At 57.2% G+C, this 23,594-nt stretch overlaps 1 protein-coding gene across 3 annotated transcripts in view; it reads right to left on the bottom strand.

The window, feature by feature from the left end:
• Positions 1 to 23,594, bottom strand: part of HERC2 (HECT and RLD domain containing E3 ubiquitin protein ligase 2) — a 105,363-nt gene that overhangs the window by 6,000 nt on the left and 75,769 nt on the right. For all 3 annotated transcript variants that reach the window (XM_056124797.1, XM_056124798.1, XM_056124799.1), the window contains exons 60-83: positions 22,632 to 22,722; positions 22,183 to 22,360; positions 21,950 to 22,031; positions 21,695 to 21,866; positions 20,990 to 21,134; positions 20,595 to 20,820; positions 16,852 to 17,023; positions 14,534 to 14,723; positions 13,603 to 13,743; positions 12,101 to 12,292; positions 10,519 to 10,672; positions 8,136 to 8,243; positions 7,609 to 7,740; positions 7,069 to 7,227; positions 6,868 to 6,986; positions 6,184 to 6,309; positions 5,663 to 5,818; positions 4,437 to 4,552; positions 4,147 to 4,345; positions 2,362 to 2,576; positions 1,305 to 1,482; positions 684 to 845; positions 387 to 478; positions 167 to 306 (exon numbers count right to left, since the gene is read on the bottom strand). In XM_056124797.1, coding sequence (XP_055980772.1) covers positions 167 to 306; positions 387 to 478; positions 684 to 845; positions 1,305 to 1,482; positions 2,362 to 2,576; positions 4,147 to 4,345; positions 4,437 to 4,552; positions 5,663 to 5,818; positions 6,184 to 6,309; positions 6,868 to 6,986; positions 7,069 to 7,227; positions 7,609 to 7,740; positions 8,136 to 8,243; positions 10,519 to 10,672; positions 12,101 to 12,292; positions 13,603 to 13,743; positions 14,534 to 14,723; positions 16,852 to 17,023; positions 20,595 to 20,820; positions 20,990 to 21,134; positions 21,695 to 21,866; positions 21,950 to 22,031; positions 22,183 to 22,360; positions 22,632 to 22,722 — 3,645 coding nt within the window. The remainder of the gene's footprint in view (positions 1 to 166; positions 307 to 386; positions 479 to 683; positions 846 to 1,304; positions 1,483 to 2,361; positions 2,577 to 4,146; positions 4,346 to 4,436; positions 4,553 to 5,662; positions 5,819 to 6,183; positions 6,310 to 6,867; positions 6,987 to 7,068; positions 7,228 to 7,608; positions 7,741 to 8,135; positions 8,244 to 10,518; positions 10,673 to 12,100; positions 12,293 to 13,602; positions 13,744 to 14,533; positions 14,724 to 16,851; positions 17,024 to 20,594; positions 20,821 to 20,989; positions 21,135 to 21,694; positions 21,867 to 21,949; positions 22,032 to 22,182; positions 22,361 to 22,631; positions 22,723 to 23,594) is intronic.

The raw sequence follows: 23,594 nt of genomic DNA, 5'->3' as shown, positions 1-23,594 counted from the left end.
GTGCAGCCTGCAGCTGGGCCTCCTGCCCAAGGGCGCACACGCTGAACGGAGGGACAGTGTCCTCGCTCCAGACGTGGCCGAGGGGCAGTTGTCAGGGCCCAGACTCTGCTCTGAGCATCCGGCGCCCTCCCCCCCCCCCCACCCCGCCAGAGCCGCCGGGCCTCACCGTCCTCGGAGCAGCACACGCAGTGCAGCGAGCCCGTGGCGATGGCAACCACCTTCTTCCCCTGCAGCCCCTGTACCTGCCGCGGCCTCCTGACATGGTCATCGGAGCCATGGCCCAGCCGGTGGTAGTCACCCTTGCCCCTGCCGGGAGGACACGAACCCCACGTCAAGGCGCAGGGACACAGGCTGCGTGGGGCAGGCGTGGGGGCGTGGCCACATACCAGGTATAGACAGCGCCGGACTTGGTGAGGGCCACGGAGAACTGGGAGCCGCACTCCACCTTGACCACGCCGAGGCCCGTCAGAGAGTCGATCTGCAGGGAGGAGGACCCAGTGTGCCAGACGTTCACGGAGGGACCTGGGGCCCAGACTTCCCTCACCGGCCACGGCCAGAGCTCTGCCACTCGGGGGAGCCACAGCCATGGTGTGGATCAGAATGGCCACCCACTCCTGAGGCAACTGGACATCTAGGCGCGCCTGCAGAGACCTGGGACCCAGAGACTACAGCCGTGTCCGTACCTTCATGGGCACTTTGCAGCCGTCACTGCCCCCTCTGCCCAGCTTGCCGTAGTCCCCGTCTCCCCAGGACCAGACGGTGTCGTCATCCGTGAGACACAGGGTCTGGGCATCACCACTACCACAGGCCACGTCGACCACGCGGTGGCCCTGCAGGGCCTCCACCTGCGGAAAGAAGGGTACCAGGAGCTAGCCAGTGGCAGAGAAAGGTCTATCAGAGCTGCGGGCCTTCCTGGGGGCACTTGGAAGGGGCCTGGACACCCGAGGGTGTGAATGACTGCATCTGTGAGCTCCAGAATGGACCCAAATTCACAGTTCCGGCCACCCATGCCACACACAGTCCACAGGACTTTGTAGGGGGGATGGAACCTCCCAAATGGTGCTCAGGAGGGTCCTGGGGCCACTGCTGGCCACGCCTGGTCTAGCTGTATGGGCCTGAAGTCTCAGTGCTCAGGCGCCACAGCACTGGGGTCACCAGGGCCCCAGCCTGGATCCGGGGCCACCGAGACATGTGTCCTGGCAGAGAGAGGAGCCTGCACTGACACAGGACACCATCGTAGCCAGTGACCAGGTCCTTCAGGCACTTCTCGGCGCTGCTTCTCCCACCCCCAGCCCTGGGCTCACCAGCTTGGGCTTCAGCTGGTCCTCACTGTCGCTGTGGCCCAGGCGGCCATAGCGGCCTTTGCCCCACGTGTACAGGTCCCCAGCCGCAGTGACACAGGCGCTGTGGGCCCCGCCGGCTGCCACGTCCACCACCTCGATGCCGCGCAGAGACTCAATGACCCGAGGGCGGTCACATGGGCTGTAAGACAGATACACCAAAGAGAGTAGACACTGGCCGGCTGCAGCACGGCCCAAGTGCTGACACCAGCTGGTCCTGCTCCCAGCCCTGGTATGGCACTCAGGCTCCCGCCGTCACACTGCCTGACAGCAGCCAAGGCCCACTGGATCTCACTCCGAGGGTTCCCAAATCCTGCCCCCCCGCCCCCGCACACTGCCCCCAGCCCGGCAGGAGACTGAGGGCTCAACTGAGAACATGCCCCATGTTGGGGAGACCAGTGAGCTGAGATTGGCCGACACTATCTTTTCTTTTCGATGCCCAAACAGCGTCTTTCCAAGGACGCAACTTTGACCAGCAAACATGAGCAGGGCAGACCATGAGGTCCAAACCTAGACCTGACTCAGGTCACAGAGAAGGAAGCTGACCCCTGAATCCTGACCCCATTGCTTGCCCAGCTAGACCCACTCAGCCGGTCACTTTATTTACTTTCTCCATTTTGGGGTCACACCTGGTGATGTTCAGGTGTGACTCCTGGCTCTGCACTCAGGAATGACTCCTAGCGGTGCTCGGGGGAGCATATGGGGTGCTCGGGATCGAACCCGTGCAAGGCAAATGCTCTATCCACTGTCCTGTCTCTCTGACCCCTCAGACAGCCACTATGAAAACTGACTGGGAGACTTGAACCCGCAGGCTGAATTGTGAGAAGCAAACAGGCAATAGTGAGCCCTCCAGGGTGTGAGCCAAGCCTAAGCTGACCCCACTTGAGGTGGGCCACTTGTACCTTCTCCGTAGTGCTTGTCTGTCTTACGGCTGCCTCCTCCCTCCCACCCGGCACCTGCAGATGCTGTGCCCCAGCCACATGTGCCCCCCCACCGCCCCCAGGCACTGTCCTCCTGGTACCTGCGGCTGCCGTGCCCCAGCTTCCCGTCCTCGGCCTCGCCCCAGGAGTAGACTTCGCCCTCCGAGGACAGCGCCAGGCAGTGCTTCCCGCCCGAGTTCACGGCCACCTTCTTGATGAACACGTGCTGGATGGACTCAAGCAGCGTCGGGGTGGACACCGACTCTGTCCCGCCGATGCCCAGGCGGCCGCCGGCACCATAGCCCGTGGCGTAGAGCTGGGGGGAAGGGAGGGGCGGCTCAGAGCACGCCAATCCGTGCGCTCAACAGCCGTGCCCCAGAGAGATGGAATCTGACATCTGCAATCCCAGGAATGCCTCAGGTGGGACTCATGTCTTACCAAAACCAAAGTTCAGGGTCATCGGAAAGTCTAACTTCCTGGGTGTCTGCCTCACTAGCAGGAGACGCTGGTCCCAGTTCCGGCACCGAAGACGGTCCCCGCCCACCCCAGCATGCTCAGAACCGCTCATGAGCACTGATGGGAGTGGCCAGCCCCTCGCCCACCAAAACAAGGCCTTCTTGGAAGCATTTCCCTCTTTCTTTAGAATACCAGTCGTGAATGACAGTAAGAAAAGCAAAGTACCTTCTACACCAAAGCCTGACAAAATCCACAGATGCCCCACAGAAAAGTTATTACCCTCTTTCTCCAGCCCATCCGGGAGCTTCTAGGCTTAAACCTTCCGAGGGGAGTGGTTAGCCAATGGTTTAAAAACTTCCCAGGACACAGAGAGAGAGAGAATGCCCCACAGCAGGAAAGAGCTCAGGACACCGGCACGAGAGAAGCCTGCAGGCGTGCCCGCAGAGGGTAACAGCAGAACACCCAGACACCGAAGCAGGAAAGCTGGACGGGAGGGACGGGCTGTGAGCAGGGGTCCAGGAGGCCGGGAGAGAGCATCTGACCAGGTTCCTGGTCCCACACAGTCCCCTGAGCCCCTGCCAGGAGGGATCCCTGAACACAGAACCAGGAGTCAGCCCAGAGCCCTGCTGGGTGTGACTCCCAAACCCACAAAATATATTAGATTTCAAAATTCAGTGCAGGAAGGGACAAAAATTCATTTCTAGATCCTGGCTCACTAAAGAAAGGACAAAAACCTTAAACCACCTGTCTGGAAGCATTTCCTATTTACAAAGTTTGAAGGAAACGCAGAATCAGGTCACCAGATAAGAGCCCATGTGCAGGAGCTGGAGAGACAGCACACTGGGGAGGGCACAGCAGCCAACCGGCGTTCAATCTCCAGCATCCCATAGGGTCCTCCCAACCCGCTGGGCGTGATCCTGAGTGCAGAGCCAGGGGGAAACCCTGAGCACTGCCGGTGTGGCCCAAAATAAACAAATAAGTATCAACTATTTCTACAAGGCAGCAGCATTTCTCAAAAGTGAGCAAACAGAAATAGCACACGCTGGGGCTGGAGTGAAAGTACAGTGGGGAGGGTGTTTGCCTTGCACACGGCCGATCTGGGTTCAGTCCCCGACAGCCCATACGGTCCTTCAAGCACCACCAGGAGTAATTTCTGAGTGCAGAAACAGGAGTAAGCTCTGAGCATCACTGGTTTTGACCCAAAAAGACAAAAAAAGACAAAGCCAAAGCACACACCTACCAGCCCCACAACCTGCCAAGCATTGCAGAATGCCTGAGTTAGCCATGAGGAGTATAAAATGGAAGCGGGCACGAGGAGCGCAAGGCTGCTTGAGTGGAAGCCCCTCCTCCCAGAGCTCTCGTCCCAAGACCCGCCTCAGGACCGGCTCCTCAGTGCCCAGTGCCACGCTGCCTCTCCGCCAGGGCCTTACCTTCCCGTCAGCTGTCACCGCAAAAAGTGTCTGCTCTCCCCCGATCAACTGCACCGGTCGGAGTGTCGCCAGAGCTTCGCAGGGAGTAGGCACCTTCACCTTGGCGCCTTCAATGCCCCCCAGCTGTCCCCGGTGGTTGTGGCCCCAACCGTAGATGGTCCCACTGCCGCCGGCCGAGAGCGTCCAGTCGTCGGGGCGCCTAGAGCACACAGGAAGCCAACAGCCGGCGTGGGCACGAGGGCCCCGGGAGCTGGCCCTGGAACCAGCACGTTTCGAGGTTGGGTAGCGACCTGTTCATCCACTGCACGAGCTGCTCGTCCTGCTCTCTCCTGAAGACATCGTGGCTCTCGTGAAGGACGTCCATGCTCTCGCTGTCGGCCATCAGCTCACGGATCTTCTTCGCCACCTGAACAGCAGGAGACTTTCAGGTACTCGTGGCTCAGGAATGAAACAATATTAAATAGGAAAAGGAAGATGTGGGCTAGAAGTGATATGACAAGGACAGGGTGGAGGGCCTCTGACATTTGCTGGGGGCGGTGCAGTAGGAACACAGTCACCCAAGAGCACTGATGTGAGCCCGTTGCAACTCTGCTACCTGAGAAAACAGGAGGAGGAAACCCTACCTGTGAATACGGGACTGCGCCAACGCTGGGACATTCTGAGTCATAAACAAAAGCCCACCTGACTGGAACAGGTCTAAGGCAGTAAAAGGTCTGGGCAGAACAACTAGGCCTTCAGGTTTACTACAATCAGTGTCCAAGGGCCCTTTCACCAGTATTCTCGTCCAGTCTACTGCCACAGAGAAGCCACCGTGAGGGAGAAGGCGGCTGTTCTGCTGGTTGGGCCGTTACCCATAGGGAAGACGGAGCAGAGAGCAACCTGAGAGCCAGAGCCCATGGCGAGGCCCCAGGGAAGGCCTGCTTCCCCCTCCAGAGACTGTCCTCTTCACAGAGCTGTGTGAGACTGTCCTGCACACACTCATGTGAGACTCTTTATACACACTCTCATGAGACTGCCTTTCACACACTGTACGAGACTGTCCTTCAGACGCTGTAGGGGACTGTCCCTCAGGCACTGCATGGGACTGCCCTTCACACACTGTATGAGACTGTCTTTCACACACCTGTGAGAGACTGCCCCCCACACACCTGTAGAGACGGTCTCTCACATACTCTTGAGAAACTGTTCCTCACATACCTATGAGACTGTCCCACACACACCTGTAGAGACTGTCCCTAACACACTTACATGAAACTGTCCTTTAACATTTGTGTGAAAGGCTGATGGGGGGCTGGGAGGAGCTGAGCTGTAGTGAGCATCTGAATGAAGGTCCCTGCCCCATTAGGTCAATAAAACACTTAATACCCCCAACCCCAACCCCTCAAGAAAAGTGTTCTCTTCATGGTATTCCCTGAGAAATGATTCTGTGTCTCACAATATTGGCGTTTACTCCGTGGATGAACCAAGAAAACCTTATTTTGCACTTCAGAAGCGACTCCCAGCAAGGTGCAATTACCTCATCGAGAAACAGCCGGGGCAGCGGTGTTCTCTTGTCCAAGGCCACAGCCACTCGGGAAGCCATGCAATACCTTCGGAACCAAGCCCATTTGTGAGTCTCAGCACAGCAGGGGAGAGTGTCTAGCTCCAGGTCACAAGCCAGGGCCACCAGCACCTGAAGCCACGAGAACCAAACACGGGAAGCTCAGAAGCGCAGCCACCCGAGGTACCACAGCACCTCCTCAGAGCTCCTTCTCCAGACACAACGCCCGTGGCCGCTGTGCCGAAGCCTGTGAAGGAGGCTGTCCCAACCGAGTTTTACATCGCCCACAACGTGCGCGGCCCCTCCGCAGCACCGAATGTTGGACGGGACCCACAAGTGCCTGGGAGTCTCATGGGACAGTAATATTCAAAGTACAGGGTCCAGGATCATGGGGGATTTTTCATCCCCAACATCCCCAATGCCCGCACCGGCCCTCAAGGCGGCCCACAGTGGGGGCCCCAAGCTGGCCCTGCTTGCTGTGCACTCGTGTGCGTTACCTTGAAGAAGGGGCTGTGTAGCAGCTGCTTGCCGCCCCTCACCACAGGGTCTTCGTACTCAAACTGTCTCTGCAGCGCCTCTGGAAGGCCTTTCACCAGCGCAGCCAGGGCACTGCCTGTGAAGCTCTGAGAAAGACCAGGTTACAGGGAGTCTCGCGCCTCCTCCTGCATCAGTTACTGAACATCGACAATGTCCTGGTATGAAATTCTCTAAAACAACTGAACGGACAGTCTCAACTAGGGAAAAATAAAGGAGTGGGGGTGGGGGTGGGGACACAGTGCATATAAAATGGTCCAATGGGGGGGTGGCATGATAGTACAGCGGGGAGGGCACTTGTCTTGCATGTGGTTGACCAGAAGTCAATCCCTGGCACCCCACAGGGTCCCCCCAGCCCAGAAAGGAGTGATCCTGAGTGCAGAGCCAGGAGTCAGCCCTGAGCACTGTTGGGGATGGCCCACGTACTCCCCTTCTCCCCCCAGAAGAATCCACAATAAAATCACACCCAACACAGCCAATCCAGGGGCCCCCAGCCCCACGAGGTCAGGGCAGCTCAGAGCTAAGGCCCTCAGCTCTGAAGTGTGTCAGGCATTTCGGGCTGAGGCTGTGCTTCCTGCAAGGACCCCGACCTCGACTCAGAGACTCCAGTGACCTAAGGGGGCGCTCGTGGGGCTGCCACTCCATACCAGAGCCCTGGTGTCCGCGCCGTCCTCGCCCAGCAGCCGGCTGATATTCACCGACTGCCCGAACTCTGTGGTCAGCAGCCTCCTCAGCCGCTGCAGGGCCCACATCCTGTGGCTGGCAGCTGGGAGGCACACAGAGCAGCATGAGCGGGGGGCCGAGTCCCCAGGCCCTGGAGCTGGCCGGATGTAAAAGGGGGGCCTTACCAAGGGCGCTCAGCTGAGCACAGGCTGCCAGCGAGGCGGCCAGGCGGGGGACGATGCTTCTGTGCGAGGCGAGATTGAGCCGGAAGTCCAACAGGCATGTCACCAAGTCCATGGACGGGCATGACAGGACGCAGCGGTCGGAAAGCAGGTCCCTGGGCCCTGGGGAGGGACTCTGTGAGCATCCAGGTCGGGCTGCCCAAGGGACTCGCCCAAAAAACCCAACCAAGAGGGGGTCGATGCCCTGGGGACACTGAGCTGACTCACAGGATCCTTCCCACAGCAGCGGGCTGCGAACCGGGCACAGCCAAGCCTCCCTGCAGCAGAGCCCCCCAGCCCTGGGTGCAGATGGGGAATTGTGCCAGCCCTTACTCGTGGCCGGCATGATGGGGACAGACCAGGAAGCACCTGCCCTCAACTGCGACCAGCATGATGAGGACAGATTGGGAAGCCCAGCCCTTACCCGCAGCCAGCATTATGGGGTCGATGGTGAAGCCCAGCCCTCCTCCTTGAGGGGGACGGACGGGGAAGCACCTGCCTCACCTGCAGCTGGCATGATGGGGTAGACGGTGAAGCGCCAGCCCCAGCCGTTCACAGACCCGTCGCTGATGAACTTCCACTTCAGCTCGTCGCCTGGGATGCGCAGCTCACTGGACCAGTCGGACCACTCCCGGCCTAGCAGAGAGACGCAGGCCCGGGTGAGGCCCAAGGCATGACCACAAGACACAGCTGTTCACGCCAGGGCTGCAGGAGGGCACAGTCGACCAGAGCACTCGGGGTGAGCACGAACACTGCTCAGCACCGAGGAACTGCAGGGGGGACCCCGGGAACAAGGTGCCGACCAGGCCCACACCCTGAGCGAGGCAGCAGGAAGGTCTTTGGGGCGGGAGTGACAGACGGGGGTAACGGGCGGGGGTGACAGATGGAAGTGACAGATGACAGATGGGGTGACGGGTGGGGGTGGCAACAGGACATGCTGCAGCAGGGGCAGGTGTGAGGGGCCTGAGAACAGGCCCGGGCCCCACTGTGTGCTGGGCTCCTGGGCACGGACCCGCCCTCTGTCCTCGCACCTGAGCGCACCGAGACGATCCTGTTGACCCCGTCCATGACCGTGAGGGGGTCGTGGCGCCGCTCCGTGGAGCACTGCCGGTCAAACTCCACCCGGAGGCCCTCTGCACCTGGAGGCCCGTGGGCACAAAGAGGGAAGTGGAAAAGTGGACACGTGGCACAAAGAGAGAAGCGGGAAGGCGGACACCTGCGTGCACACAGGGAGGAGCCTCTTGCCCCCCCAGGCAGGAAGGAGACAGTTGGGTGGGGGAGACCTCAAGCCTGAGGATCCCCTGGAAGTTGCTGAAATAAATAAAAATAGCAACAACTGGAGCGGAGGTGGGGAGACCCTCAGAATCAATCCCCAAGGGCAGGAGGAGGGTCTCCAGTCCCCCAGGGAGATAAGGGGATTGACAGCGGGAAGAGACACAATGAAACCTGCCTGGAGACAACAGTGAGAACTTTTCCCAACTTTCTCCCAGGCATTCGGATTATTTCCCCTGGGAAGCCACAAACCTGGCAATAACAAGTATCCATCTGTGTAAAAGAAACAAAACAAAACACAACAACAACTACAGAATGTTCAGGAGTCAGAATCCTGACGTAGTGCGGCATCGGCATCTAAGACGGACCTTAGGAGCTCGGCTGGGCCCAGCCTAGGCTGGACTTAGCAGACAAAGTCAGAGCAGCTGTCAAGCATGTCCACATGCCAAGAAAACCAGCCAACGGGCCAGACTGAAGGTCCAGCAGGCAGCACGTGCCTGCCTTGCATGGACCCAACCTGGATTCAATCCCCAGCAGCCCAGAGCATCCCCTGGACCCCTCCAGGACAGATCCCTGAGTGCAGGCCAGAAGTCAGCCCTGAGCAGTGCTGGGTGTGACCCAAAGAAAGAAAACCAACCAGGGTCGAACATGAAAACAAGAGAGAAGCTGACACTGACCCAAGTAACACGAGATCCCAAAACAAGGTAAGTCATGAAAGGGCAAGAACGAACTGCCAGGGCTGGAGGGTCACAAAGGCCAGAAGGGAATGTTCTCTGGAACGAAAGCACAAGGATGTGGAACAGAAGGGAGTCGAAAGCACATGGCGAAACAGCAAACATAGGAATATATTCCTGAGAGACCGGGGAAAAGGAAGCAAATACGATCCCAAGTCCCCTACTTAAAGGCGACACTGACCTACAAATCAACCTGAACAAGAAAAAGAAATACACACCCATGGACATGACTCGGCTAAAAGCGAGAAAAAACGGAAATGCAAAGAGGAAAAAAAGATCCCAGACACTGGGAGACAAAATACAATGACTAATTTCTGAAAAAACAATGAAGTGGGGGCTGGAGAGATAGCACAGCGGGTAGGGCATTTGCCTTGTACACGGCTGACCTGGGTTCGATTCCCAGCATCCCATATGGTCCCCTGAGCACCGCCAGAAGAAATTCCTGAGTGCAGAGCCAGGAGTAATCCCTGTGGATCGCCAGGTATGACCCCCCAAAAAAAGGCAAAAAAAAAAAAAAGCCAGAAAGTGGCAGAATAATATAGTTAAGGACATGAGGAAACTCTCCTGACTAACACCCTGATCTAGGAGAAATGTCTCCCAAAAGATCGAGGACAGGCCCCAGCCGAGTGCCCTGGGGACCAGACCAGGGGTCAGTGTGCTGCTGGAGGACAGTTACACAGTTACCAAGCCCCTCACTGCCCCCTCACACCCGAAAGGAAGCCTAGCGGGGGACTGTGCTTGTTTTGCATGCACTGCACAGCGAGAGGAAGTGTCTGCTGGCCCCGGTGGTCCCCGGCATCGCCAGGCCCAGGACGGGGTAGCGGCCTGCAGGCCCTAACTGCCACGAGAGGCCCCTACCATCAGATATGTTAGAATAACATATAAAACTTTTTAGAAGGTCAGGGAAGAAGCTCCAGAATAGCTCCATTGTGCCAGCCCAGGGCCTGGGGCCGGAGCAGCTGCTGCCGTCACAGGAGAAGCCCAGACACTCTCCCCCCAACACTCATGCTTCCTGAGGCCGGGCCGGAGGGGTGGCCTCAATGGGCCTCTGAACCGCAGTGGGCACGCGCGATCAGCAGACAGCGACGGTGGCAGCCCACGGGTCGGTTCTGGAACCTCAACAGAGGCCCATTGAAGGCAGAAGGAAATGGAGCCGCAGGAGGCGGAAATTGCACGTCACACCTGACTGGGGGCTGGGCAGCACCCGTGAAGGCAGCGCCCATCCTGCCCGCCCAGCCAATGACAGCCCCACAACCCCCAATGAGAGCCCTGGGGAGCAGCAGAGGCAGCACGTCCACAAGCGGCCAGAGCCCCGCAGATGGAGCGGGCGGCTCTTCCCTTTCCCTCCTTTCCTGTCTCATGCTGTACCCCAGAAAGGAGGGGGGTGCTGGGCGGGCCCAGGCCGCACCTGGGATCTTCACCGTGCCACTGGACGACGTGTCGTCCGTGTAGGGGTGGCTGCTCTCCACCACCACGGGCTGCGACGACAGGCGGCCACTCTGCGAGTCGGTGGCCACGTCCTCCAGCTCGGTGACACACAGCTCCAGCAACATGTCGGCCACCTGAGGGGGGAAGCAGGACCCAGGGGAGGGTCAGCGCACGGGCTATGCACGGGCTGCCTGGGGTGGGGAGGGGGAGGTCAGGGGCTATCCATCCACTGACCCTACAGCTGCCCCGGGTCAAAAAACAGATGCCCATTGGCGCAGGGTCAGCAGGTGAGGGGCAGAGGGGGCTGGGGTCTGAGGACCTCAGGACTCAGCAACCCAGCTGCGGGGCCGTGCTCATGCATGACCGAGACTTGAGAGTTGCAGGTCAGCCCTGGCCACCTGAGACGATTCCAGCTTAAAGCAAAATCAATTTAGAGTTCCGGTTCTCAGGTACTGGGCCTGAGTTCCAGAATGCTGGAGGACTCAACACGAAACATTTCAGCTTGCTGGAGGGCTCAGAAAGGAACATTCCAGAATGGAGAGCTCAGCATGGAACATTTCAGCTTGCTGGAGGGCTCAGAAAGGAACATGGAATGGAGGGCTTAGCACAGAACATTGCAGCATGCTGGAGGGCTCAGCATGGAACATTCTAACATGCTGGAGGGCTCAGCACAAAATGCTCCAGCACACTGGAGGAACACTCCACCATGGCAAAAGGTCCCTTTATTGCTGGGAAACATCTAGCAAACAACAAAGGTGACTTTAGAGCACAAAGAGCTTCCACTGCTGTGATGTTACAGCATCAACATTATAGCCCATGCATGGACCACAAAGGAGCCTATAAATGAAAGGCCCTCGAGTACACAAACCAAGGGTATGACAAATAGGGCCAAGCCCACCTCAATCCCCAGCACCACAGGGTCCTGAGCACTGCTGGGTATGGCCCAAAAGGCAAAAGAGAAAGATATAAATTGCAGATAGTCCAAATATGCAAATAAAAGAAAATGAAATCCTGAAGACTATCAAAGAAATATGAATTTCCTCAAAAGCACGAAAGAACACAAAACTGGTGATCTGAATATAAAAAATGAGAAATATCTATAGAATATAAAATACCGAGGGGCTGGAGCGATAGTACAGCAGGCAGGGCATTTGCCTTGCACACAGCCGACCTGGGTTTGAGTCCCAGCATCCCGTATGGTCCCCCGAACACTGCCAGGAGTGATTCCTGAGTGTAAAGCCAGGATTAACCCCTGAGCACTGCCGGGTGTGCTGTCTATACAAGGCACGCTGGGGCTGGTAGGCAGGGCACCCATCAGAAAAGGCCCCGGGTGCTGAGGGATCGACTGACTGTAGGGACAGGGTTGGGGGATCAGCTGACTGTGGGGACAGAGGCTGAGGGATCGACTGACTGAGCGGGGTCAGGTTGCTGAGGGATCGGCTAACTGACCCTGGGGACAAGGTACTGAGGAATCAGCTGGCTGCAGAGAGACAGGACCACGTGCGAGGGGAGGGGATGCTAGCCACTGCAGAGGAACACCCTCCCATCTGTCCGTGGCTCACCTGCGGGTAGGCAGTGCCCATGCCCGAGAGCACAGCTGAGAGCACGTCCCTGCCCTTGTCCCCGGCCCGGCCACACACAGACAGCTTGAGTAGGTCCACGACCACCCGGGTGTCATCAGCGACCAGCAGGCTGGTGAACTCATCCAAGGACTGAGGTTCTGGCCCCGATGCTTTATTCTGGCTTTCGGCATCCTACAAAGCACAATGATGCAGAAGAGGATGAGAAGAGATAAGCATCATAAACTAAAAGATGCCTGATAGGTCATGGGCAGGCCCTGGAGTCTCCACGGAGATGGATGTTTTTCAGAACAAGCAACTGTGTGAGCAGTCACCAAAGGCATCTGTCAGGAAAGATGCCCTGTGAGAAAACTGTGCTGTCTATACAAGATGGACACCACGCTGCTGTGAAAACGGGCTGAAACCCTGTCACTGGCAACTGGATGTCCCAGAAGACACTGAGCTTAATGGGAACAGTCAGAGGGACACTGCCCAGGGTCACTCTGTGTAACACAGTGAGAGCAACTATACAGACAGATGAACAGAACAAAGCTTCAGACATTCGAACAGGACAGTGGCTGTGAGAAAGAAATGGGTCAAGCCTGGGCAAACCAGATAAAGGGCCCAGTTGTATGGAGGAGGGTGGGCCAGACTTTCTGGGAGCTGAATGTGGAGCATACAGAAAGAGAACACGTGTAATGCTGTCCACCCGGAGCGGATGACATGCCCAGTTCCATCAATCAAGTCAGGGAGAGGTCAGGAACGCACTGATCTATGGAGAAGTGACCACGTGTTTGAGGGCCAGTTTGTGTCTGGGACCTACGTGAGGCTGGTGCTAGGAATGCTGGCCCTGGGGAAAATCCCATCCACGGGATAAACTCAGGGATGTCACAGCAACTCAGCATGAGCATTGCCTTCTGTCATGTCTCCTGCATCTCACGAGCATGGAACAGCTGCCCATGAGTGTCTCGGAGGATGTATGAAGTCAGTCTCCTGCTTCCTGAGCTTCCAGTCCATGCAGCTCACATGCGCCCAACACCACGCTGACCCTGCAGCAGCACGGACCCTGCTGGCTCACCAGGGCATGCCTGCTCAGACCACAACCTGGCCAGCACGTCCACCTGGATGCATGTGCACTACTGTGCCCACCACACAGGAGCCTTCTGGAGCTGGCTAGGGAGTGGCTGGGCAGCCATGCAGAGGGTGCCAGGGGCACAGGGGCATCAGTTATACAGGACACAGAGCATCGGAGCTATATAGGACATGGGTCATTGGAGCTATAAGGCCATGGGGGGCATCAGAGCCGCACAGGGTGCTGGAATAATGAGCAGATGCTGACAAGGTCTCTGTGTGAGAGGGCAGCTAGGTCACATGGATGCCAAGACTGACACTAAGGGGATGGATATGGCCTGGGTCCGCTCCCGTGGGAGCACCTGGCATACGGCAATGCACGGCGCATGAGTGTGTGTAAAACCATCTCGAGATAAGATAAGAAGCCCTGTGACCTCTTTGGTCTTGGTCATGGTCTCTGCGATGATGCTGGCAGCGCCTGGGTCATCTGTCACTGGAATGAATGGCCGCGATGTCGCCGAGGATGCAGACGGGGTCACTGCTGAGGGGGTCACCGCGTCCTCGGAAGAGATCATCTAGTTGAGAAACACACAGGAAGAGGGGAGAGCTCAGCGCCCTGGCACACGTCCCACAGAGGCCCAAGGCCCGGATTTACTCAGGGGGCCGGGGGCAGCCCTAAAAGCCAAGGAACTGGGTGACTCCTCCCAATTCACAAGGCCACACGAAGAAGGTTGGTGACTCCTTTCTCTTCAAGTTGGGTTTGCCCCCCAAAACAAGCTCCACACACTTGGTCGTCAGAACTGCAGATACAGTCTGTGAAACTACCGAATGCAGGTTTACATTCGAATCACAGCTGATGCCCTAGACACTACCGGGTTAGGGGTGCCCACCCCATGACACACACAACCCATGTGCAACAGTTGCTGATGCTGTGTGGCCATGCCTGGCAACGTTCAGGGGGGCATACGGTACTGGGGATCAAACCCTGGCAAGTCACATTCCACAGCCACAGAACTTTGACCTCCTTCTAAGGAGAATGGACAGCCATCTCTGGGAATTCACAGCCCCCTGTTCCCAGACCAAAATCTCTGGGACTCAAGTTCCTCAGAGTTCTCCACACCAAGCAACATCCCTGGTTGGTTGAATCTGAGAACAAAGAACTAGGTAAGAGGAAGACCACATTTCAGTGGAACCACGTCCAAAGGTCGAACGCATGTCGGTGGACCTGCTAACGAAACTCCCTCTCATCTTTTATTTCAAATCAGAGCCTACACTTGTACTGCAGGCACGAAAACACCATGAACAGCGTACAGGAATCACTGGCGAGACCAAGCGGGCCGTCCTTCTGGGCCTTCATGATCTCACCTCTCCTCTCTTGTCCTGCCGTGGATTTGGACTCAGTCTGTCATCGAGGTCCATGGTGAGCATGCACTCCTCTCCGTTTACGGGGCTGGCCATGGCAGAGGCATCGGAAGCAGGTGCCGATGAGGAGAAGGAGGGACACTCCACCGGGGCCATCATGCCAGCTGGCATCAAGGCCCCGACCACTGCGTCTCTGTTAGAGGAGAAAGTCAGGCCTGGGGGAGCTGCCAGCCACTTCAGGACAGCTCTCTGGATGGGGCACAACCCTACTTCAGCAATCTCCTCATTGTCACAGGTAAGTCCTGTCATCCTCAGGAGGGACGATGGTGCTAACAAAGCACCTCCTCATTGTCATAGGAAAATTCTGTCACCTCAGGAGAGACAAGAGGGTTACAGAAGTGCCTTCTTGTTGTCACAGGAAAGTTCCATCACCTCAGGAGAGACAAGGGCATTACAGAAGTGCCTCCTCATTGTCACAGGAAAGCCCTGTCACCTCAGGAGAGACAAGGCCATTACAGAAGCGCCTCCTCATTGTCAAGGTTATCCCATCACCTCAGGAGAGACGAAGGGGTTACAGAAGTGCTTTCTCATTGTCACAGAAAGTCCAGTCACCTCAGGAGAGACAAGGGGGTTACAGAAGTGCCTCCTCATTGTCACAGGAGATGAGGGGGTTACAGAAGCGCCTCCTCATTGTCACAGGTAAGTCCTGTCATCCTCAGGAGGGAGGATGGTGCTAACAAAGCACCTCCTCATTGTCATAGGAAAGTCCTGTCACCTCAGGAGAGACAAGAGGATTACAGAAGTGCCTTCTTGCTGTCACAAGAAAGTCCCATCACCTCAGGAGAGACAAGGGGGTTACAGAAGTGCTTCCTCATTGTCACAGAAAGTCCAGTCACCTCAGGAAAGAACGAGGGGGTTACAGAAGCGCCTCCTCATTGTCACAGGTAAGTCCCGTCACCTCAGGAGAGATGAAGGGGTTACAGAAACACCTCCTCATTGTCACAGGTAAGTCCTGTCACCTTGGGAGAGACGAGGGGATTACAGAAGCGCCTCCTCATTGTCATGAGGGCAGAAGAGCTTTGAAACAGGAACATTATTACCATGTCTTCACCAGCTCAAAGTCAGAGCCCTTACTCCTGACCTTATTTACCTAAAAAGCCACAGCAAGGACTGCTAGAAAACCATCAAACCGCTAGAGTGAGTAAGGGCATGAGTTGCCTTCATGAGCCAACTTCGACTTAATCAGAATCATGCTGCACACAGTCCCACAAGCACTGCCAGGAGCACAGAGCCAGGAAGAGCTCCTGAGCACCTCTGAGTGTAGCCAAAGAGCCCCTTTCAAAAACCCATAAAACCCAGAGCAGAACAAGCCTCTGTCCCAGACCCTCTGTCTGGTCATGGAAATCCCGAGCTGAGGGTACCCGAAACAGGAAGCAACACTGAGATCTTTGCAACCACTGGATGGGTCCTGATTCACAAAATAACAGAAGTGTGATGCTTTTAAGTATTCACTTCTGGGGGCTGGAGAAACAGCACAGCGGGTGGGGCATTTGCCTTGCATATGGCTAACTCGGGTTCAATTCTCAGCATCCCATATGGTCCCCTGAGCACCGCCAGGAGTGATTCCTGAGTGCAAAGCCAGGAGTAACCCCTGAACATCGCCGGGTGTGACCCAAAAAGTAAAAAAAAAAAAAAAAAAAAAAATTCACTTCTACCCAGCACATCCACTGGCACATGCATGATCTCTCTCTCTCTCTGTCTCTCTCTCTCTCTCTCTCTCTCTCTCTCTCTCTCTCACACACACACACACACACACACACACACACACACACACACACCCTCAGAAGGAACAAGAATTGCAGGAAATAGTGGGAAAGCAGGTGTGACCAAAACTCGGCTTGAGGAAGGATGACAAGAGGTCAATGAGTGTCACGTAACTCTTCCTCCTGTGCCCCGAAGGTCCATGAACATTCATAGAAAGGGAACTGGGGAGATAGCAGAGCAAGAAGGGCACTGGCCTCACATGCGGCTGACCAAAAGCGCTCCCCAGCATTCTCTCTGGCATACGGTTCCCTGAGCCCCATCAGGAATGACCCTGCGCAATGCTGGGTGTGGCCCCCGAACAAAGAAGAGAGCCCTGAAAAGATTCTTTGTCGTGGCTCTGACTTCCGCTTCACACAGGCTAACAGCAGCACGGAGATGCTCCCGTTCACTCAGAGACTATCTGCAGGCGGGGGCAGCCAACGACCCTAGAGACTCAGGCTCCGTGCACGTGCGCCCAGGGCTCAGCGCTCAGCATTCCGGGACACGCGGGCGCTTACCTGGCGTACAGGATCTGCAGCGCTGTGAGGATGTGCGACAATGCCTGCTGTTTGGCCAGGTTCCCATCCAGAGACAGGAGGATCTTGGCAAGGGAAGGGCGATTGGGCTTCGCGTTATTTGCACCACTGACTTTATTACTGGCAGCAGAAGAGTCAGAATCTGAAGGCACACCTGTAAGGGGGGGACACAGACGTGGACTCGAGAGTTAAGGCCGTCATGTACTGGTCTCTCCTGTGGGCCCTGTGTGCTCAGCTCCACACAGCCAGGTGGAGCAGAGAGCAGCTGCCCAGTACCGCAGGCCCAGGCCCATTGAGACCAAGTCCAGACACCGAACAGAAACACCGGTCTCCCCCGAGCAATGAGAGGCATGGAGATTTGCGATGTGAGCAGAGAGGGGGACACCCCAGGTCAAGAAAATCGATCTAAAGACACAGCAAAGCATGTGACATACACAGAATGCTTGACACCAACAGGACGGAGGCTGGCCGGGTCAGGGGGCTATGAGCTCCACCAGGCCTGGGCTCTCCCTGAAGGGCGGCAGAAGGGATGGAAGCTCCGGGAGCAAAACACACCCTAAAATAAGATTCAAAACCTCATGGCAGAGCTCACAGAAAATAAAGGGAAACCACTTTAAATAATGACTCCCTCTCTGGGGGTGCCCCGAGAGCTGAGATCGTGGATTCTGCTCCTGGTGCCCCGGGTTTCGGGACTTGGACCACAGGAAAGGCCCCCTGATACGGCCCAGGGCAGACCCCAAACCAGCATGAGCTGCCCAACGGAGGGCCGGGACTGAGAGTGGGCAAGAATGTAGGCAGGGAGACTCCGAGCAAATGCACCAACGGGCACACGGTGTGGGAGTGCTTCCGGCACTCCAGAGCAATGGCCCAGACCATCGGGGCAGACTGAGAAAGCAAAACCCGGCTGGAGTGGCATACAAGGAAGATGCTTCCAGTACAGAGACACAAACAGGTTCAAAACCAAAGAACAGGGCCCGGACAGATACAACAGGGGGAAGGCATTGCCATGCAGCGGCTGAGCCCAGCCACATTCCAGATCCCACCAGGGAGACCCCAGCACCACCAATGGTCTGCAAAGAACAGAACAGGGCTACGACCTGGAGTATCGCTGGGTGTGGCCCAAAATACAGAGAATGAAAAGTAAAGTGACGCGGAGAAGGGCCAACGGGGAACGCAGAAGGCAAGTGTCAGGAAGGCGGCGAGGCCAGCCCTGGGAGGATACAGAGCAGAGCACAGAGGCCAGAGGTGGTCACCACTGACGGGACCCCAGGACACAGCTCTCTGGCCTACAGTCTCTACAAGCAGACGGTATTTTTACTAGAACTGAGAAATATCTGAAATAAAAACCAAAAAGCTCTTTCTAAACACTAGCAAAGAACAACCTGAGTGCTTCTAGGTCAAGGAACGTGGCAAAGAAAGATGATTTCAAAAGGCCCTTTGTAAGCGTACAAGTATGAGTCACCGAGGAATTTATCTGACAAAAAATGGCCGGACCCGCGAATCAGACTACGAAATGCTGCCAAGAGATGCTGGAAATCCGAGCACTGGGAGAGAAACTCCCCCACGTGCTGAACAGGTGATACCATGGGAGGCTGTCTGATCCCCGAACTGCCGTGCGTCCCCGCAGCCCCTGTGACGCAGCCGTCCTCGAAAGCAGACGGGCCACTGCCCAAAGTCACATGGCGCTGGTGAGCTGGGCAACAGCGGGCCCAAGTCCAGTCCTTTCACACAGCTCAGTGGTCAGACAATGTGGCATTCACGTCCAAACACACAAGTCCACTGAGCAGAGCCCGAGCACTGAACACACGCAGACATTATGCTCCGCTGACCTGCAACAGCTCAAAGGGGCTCAAAGAGCCAGTGGTTCCCGACCCAGCCCATGGGTAGCTCTGCTCAGAGGTACGGAGACTGAGAGGCAGAGGAATAAAGACGCATTTTTAACAAGTCCCAAGGAAACAGCTGGGTATCAAATACCAAACCTTAAAAAAAGGGAATTCCAAGAATTTCCATCTGCAGCTCATGTGAGAGATAAAATTCAATTCGAAACAAAGTACCGCGGGGTAGGGACAATTCCCAGGGCTGTGCACGGGGTGTGTGGGTCCCCTATCCCCCAGCTTCCCCTAGCGCTGAACCTGGCGTGACGAGCCCTGGCCCTCAAAAGATCGACTGTAGACCCCAGAAGTATCAGCCACAGGGTTGCCGCAGGAAGGCTGGAGAAGGGTCAAGGGCACAGTGCACAGGAGAGGACGTCCATGTCACACAGCCAGCCTGGTGCCATCCCTGGCACCATACAGGGTTTGCTGATCCGGAGAAGAGAGCCCTGAGCACAGAGCCAAGAGTACAAGCGAGTGTGCACCCCCACCGGGGGTACGAACAATATATGAACATACGAGCCATTAAAAAGAGTGGGAGGGGAACAAATTGGATTTTACCAAAATTAAAAGCACCTTTTTTTTTTTTTTTTTTGGGTCACACCCGGCAATGTACAGGGTTTACTCCTGGCTCTGCACTCAAGAATTACCCATGGCGGTGCTCGGGGGACCACGTGGAATGCTGGGAATCGAACCTGGGTCGGCCAAGTGCAAGGCAAATGCCCTACCTGCTATGCTATTGCTCCAGCCCCCTAAAAATACCTTTATAATTCAACTGTAAAAAGGACAAAAAGATGAGGCACAGCATGAGAAAATCCACACCAACCACCTAGGACGAAAGATCAGGGCGAGAACATAAGGCCGCTGGATGGGGCTCCAGGCCGGCACACGCATCTGAGTGCAGGCACCGCCTAGCAGCACAAGGAGCCCCACGGCACAGAGCCAGCAGCAGGGCCCCCAGCATCACCAGGTGGCCTGAGAACAAAAAGCGAAACGGAATCGAACTCTCAAAACTCCAGGGCCAGGATTCAGGGCGTGTTGTGGGATTCCTGCTCAGCAGAAGCGAGCAAACAGAGGTGACGAGGCCAGAGGGGCAGCAGTGCAGGCCCTGGGGAAGGCAGACGGCCACCGCACACGCAAGCCCAGTGAGCTGTCAGCAGCAGCAGAAGAGAGTAACAAACACATTCAAAATCAAGAACAGGGAGCGAAGTACAGCGGGGAGGGCGTTTGCCTTGCATGTGGCCGACTCAGGCTCACTCCCCAGCATCCCATATGGTCCCCCGAGCAACGCCAGGAGTAATTCGGGAGTGCAGAACCGGGAGTCACCCCTGTGCATCACCGGGTGTGACCCAAAAAGCCACAGGCAATAAGCAGAGATGAAATCTCAAGCTGAGAACACTGATTGTGCAAAGCGGGCTTCTTCTCTAGTACTTTGTGTGTGGTTCACGCCAAAATGGAAGCGGGTCTGTGGCAGCAGAGCAAAGCCGGGGCTGTGGTGGGCAGGAATGCAGCCTCTGCAGGGCAAGTGTCGCGCCTCACGTCAGCCACAGGCCTGCAGTCCCTGCCTGGGTGCACACTAGAGGCCTGGCCACCTGCGGCTGCCTCAGGTTCCGGAATTGGCACCTCTCACCTGCTGGGGGCACAAAGGCCCCTGGACCAAATACTGATCTCGGCTGGGGACAGCACAACGGGAAGGGCATTTGCCTTGCACGACCTGGGTTCCATCCCCTGCACCCCAGCACCCAAGCACCTCCAGGAATTATTCCTGAGTGCAGAGCCAGGAGTCAGGGTGTGAGCCTCCCCCACAAAAAAAAAAAATAGTAATAATATTAATAAAAGCCCAATCTGCATTACCTAAGTAGGAAGCACCCAAGGGGTCTCGTGCAGTCTGGAAGAGGACAGGCTCGTGGACGGAGGGCGTGGCCACATCAACAGTGGTCCAGGCCACACTGTGGGAAGAGCCACAGGCCACCCGGGTAATCTTCTGGCCTTCCAGGCCTTGCACCAGCGTGGGCTTCCTGTTCACCGTGGTGGTGCCGTTGCCCTGCTGCCCATGGTCATTGTCGCCCCACGCATAGACCTGCGGGAAGCGAACACTCAGGCGTCTTCTCACACCAGAACATCCTTTCCGTGAGGTCTGGAGGGCAAGTCCATTGCCCACCCGACCCCCTACACACAGCGGTCAGCGACCTTTTCCCCTGGGCAGACTCTAGGGTGCCATCCCTCCCGGGTCCGTGGCCCCCACTCACCTGTCCTGCGTCCGTGACCGCCAGGCAGTGCAGGGCCCCCACTGCCACGTGCACGATCTTCTTCCCGCGCAGGCCTTCCACCACTTGGGGCTTCCGCACGTGCACGTCCGAGCCATGGCCCAGCCGGAAGTAGTCCCCCTTCCCCCTGCGAGAGAGAGGCAACAGAGCATGTCACCATGGGGTGGCCTAGCCAAGGCCCTGGGTGCTGCCAGCCACTGTGACAGAGTGTGCACTCCAGGTAGAGGGTCACACAGAGGCTCAGAGCATGACGGCCTGGACTGTCTCCCAGGCTTCCACATTCCAGAAGGCCCATGGTGAGACCCAGTTGAGCAGGAGCACTTGGAGAGAGGCAGAGTCCAGGATGCTCCAAGCACAAGAACAGACTCCTCTAGAATCCTTTCCAAGGACCTGGTCCAAGGTGGGCATTTCTTACAACACTGGCACTAATCCCACAGGGAAGGAGAGGACCAAGAGGCCCAGAGGAAGTAAAGAACCTCTAGGGCAGGGACTGGGCCAGAGCCCACTACATAAGCATACGCTGGGCCCCGGGCTACTTGCCACATCCATACTACGCCTGAGTCACACCCGCCAGACCCACTCACATAGTCACATGCTGGGTGCCAGGGTCACATACCACGTTCACACCACGCCTAGCCGAGACCAGACACTCACAGAGGCTCGATGCTGGACCCCAGGGCCACGTACCATGTCCACACCACACCTGACTTGGTGAGTGCCAAGGAGAACTGGGCACCACACTCGATCTGGCACACGCCCTGTCCGTTCAGTCTCTCGATGTTTTGGGGCACATTGCAACCTTCGCTTCCGCCCCGACCCAGCTTTCCGAAGTCACCGTCACCCCAGGAAAACACCAAACCTGGAGTGCGGGAGAGAGCCAGTAAGGGGGGGGGGGGGGTTGCTGGGGCTCTCTCTCCCACCCAGGCCAGGCCAGGAACTCACCTTCGTCAGTGAGAGCCAGGGTCTGTGCATCTCTGCTCCCACAGGCGACCTGGACCACTCTGTGACCAAGGAGGACTTTCACCTACTCGATTACAGACGTAAGGAGAGAGTCAAACACAGGCGCCCAGACCCAGAGCCGACCACGCCCGCGTGCGTGGAGACCCCTCGAGGTGCCAGGCAGATGGGGCAGAGGAGGGTGAGTTCCCTGTGAGCAACAAAATGCAGGTAATCACCATTTTGGGCTTGAGCTGAGTGGTGTTGTCCCCGTGCCCCAGGCGGCCGTACTCGCCGAGGCCCCAGGTGTAGAGCTCGCCGCTGGACGTCAGGGCTGCGCTGTGAGAGCTCCCGCACGCGATGTCCCGGATGCGCTTGGTCTTCAGGGCCTCGATCAGCCGTGGCTTGTCACAGTTCCTATGGCGGATGGAATCGGACCATCTGTTACCCAGCCCACCTGACGCAGGAGACTGTGAATTACCAGACCCGCCCCTGTCAGAACCACGTCAGGCCAGACAGCACCTGCAGTGCAGCCTGCCTGTCAAGCTGAGGCAGAACAGGAGTCAGGCTCCAGGGTTTGCTCTCACTGCTGGCTCCGGTTCTGTGGAGGGCCCCTCCCACCGCCCTGCCCATGGCCCTCTCCACACCGTCTGCAGTCGCTCCCGACCAAGCATGGGGATGCACTTACATTCTGCTGAAGTGCCCGAGCTTGCCGTCGTCACCTTCGCCCCAGGAAAACACTTTGCCGTCGACGGTCAGAGCCGTGGCATGGCGGCCACCTGCAACAGGGACAAAAAGTGGCTGTCGGGGCGGGTGGTACGTGCACCAGGCCTGCGCGTCAGAGAAATGGGGCGACGGGACCAACACCTTGGGGTGACATGGGAACCTGAGCTAAACTACAGCTTCCACCTTAGGAAGAAGAGGTCACATCGTGTCCACCCACAGGATTCCCAGAAAGATAAAGACATAAAAGATCTGGATCCAGCAAATAGCAGACACCACAGCCCACGTGCTTCCCGGTGCTAGCCCGTCCACCCCTGCCAGGACTGGAGGACAGTCCGCACTGGTGTTTCCTCTCTGGTGCCCGAGTGCCTGCTCTCCTCATTCTGCCCCGTTTCTTAGCAACAGGAGCAACATTCCAGCCGCCCCTGGCCACAGAGGACGGGCAGAGATGTGGCAGCCGTGTGCAAGGCCACCGGACGGGCGTGAAGGGCCGCGTGAGGTGGAAAGCAGGGCAGGCAGCAGCTGGTGTAGTGTCGCCCCTGCCCTGTCCCCGACCTGTGACCCTCTCTCCTACAGATTTCCTCCTGCTCACACCACATCTGTTTAGATTTTCCTGCAATCAAGGCCACAGCTCACCCTACCCAACCAGGCGGGACCCGAGATCCACACTCGTTGGCTCCGTCCCTCAGTCTCAGCCCAGCACTGAAACAAGGTGGCCTGCATGCGGGCACGTGCTGCTTTTTAATTATTTTTAAAAATGCCGCTTCCATTATCAGAGGTTCAGAGGCACTTTGGAGAGTGTGGTGGAAGCCTCCCCCCAGGAGAGTCGGGGCCTACTTGAGAGCGGAACTTGTTGGCAGGGGCTGGGGGCGGGAGGGGACACCCAATGCCGACAGTGGCAGGAAGGGCTGGTTCCCAGCCCACCTGG

The sequence above is a fragment of the Sorex fumeus genome, unplaced genomic scaffold (assembly GCF_029834395.1).
Source record: "Sorex fumeus unplaced genomic scaffold, SorFum_2.1 ptg000051l, whole genome shotgun sequence".
NCBI classification, from domain to species: domain Eukaryota; kingdom Metazoa; phylum Chordata; class Mammalia; order Eulipotyphla; family Soricidae; genus Sorex; species Sorex fumeus.
Note: the sequence above shows the minus strand (reverse complement) of the source record. Positions and strands in the feature narration are given on the sequence as shown.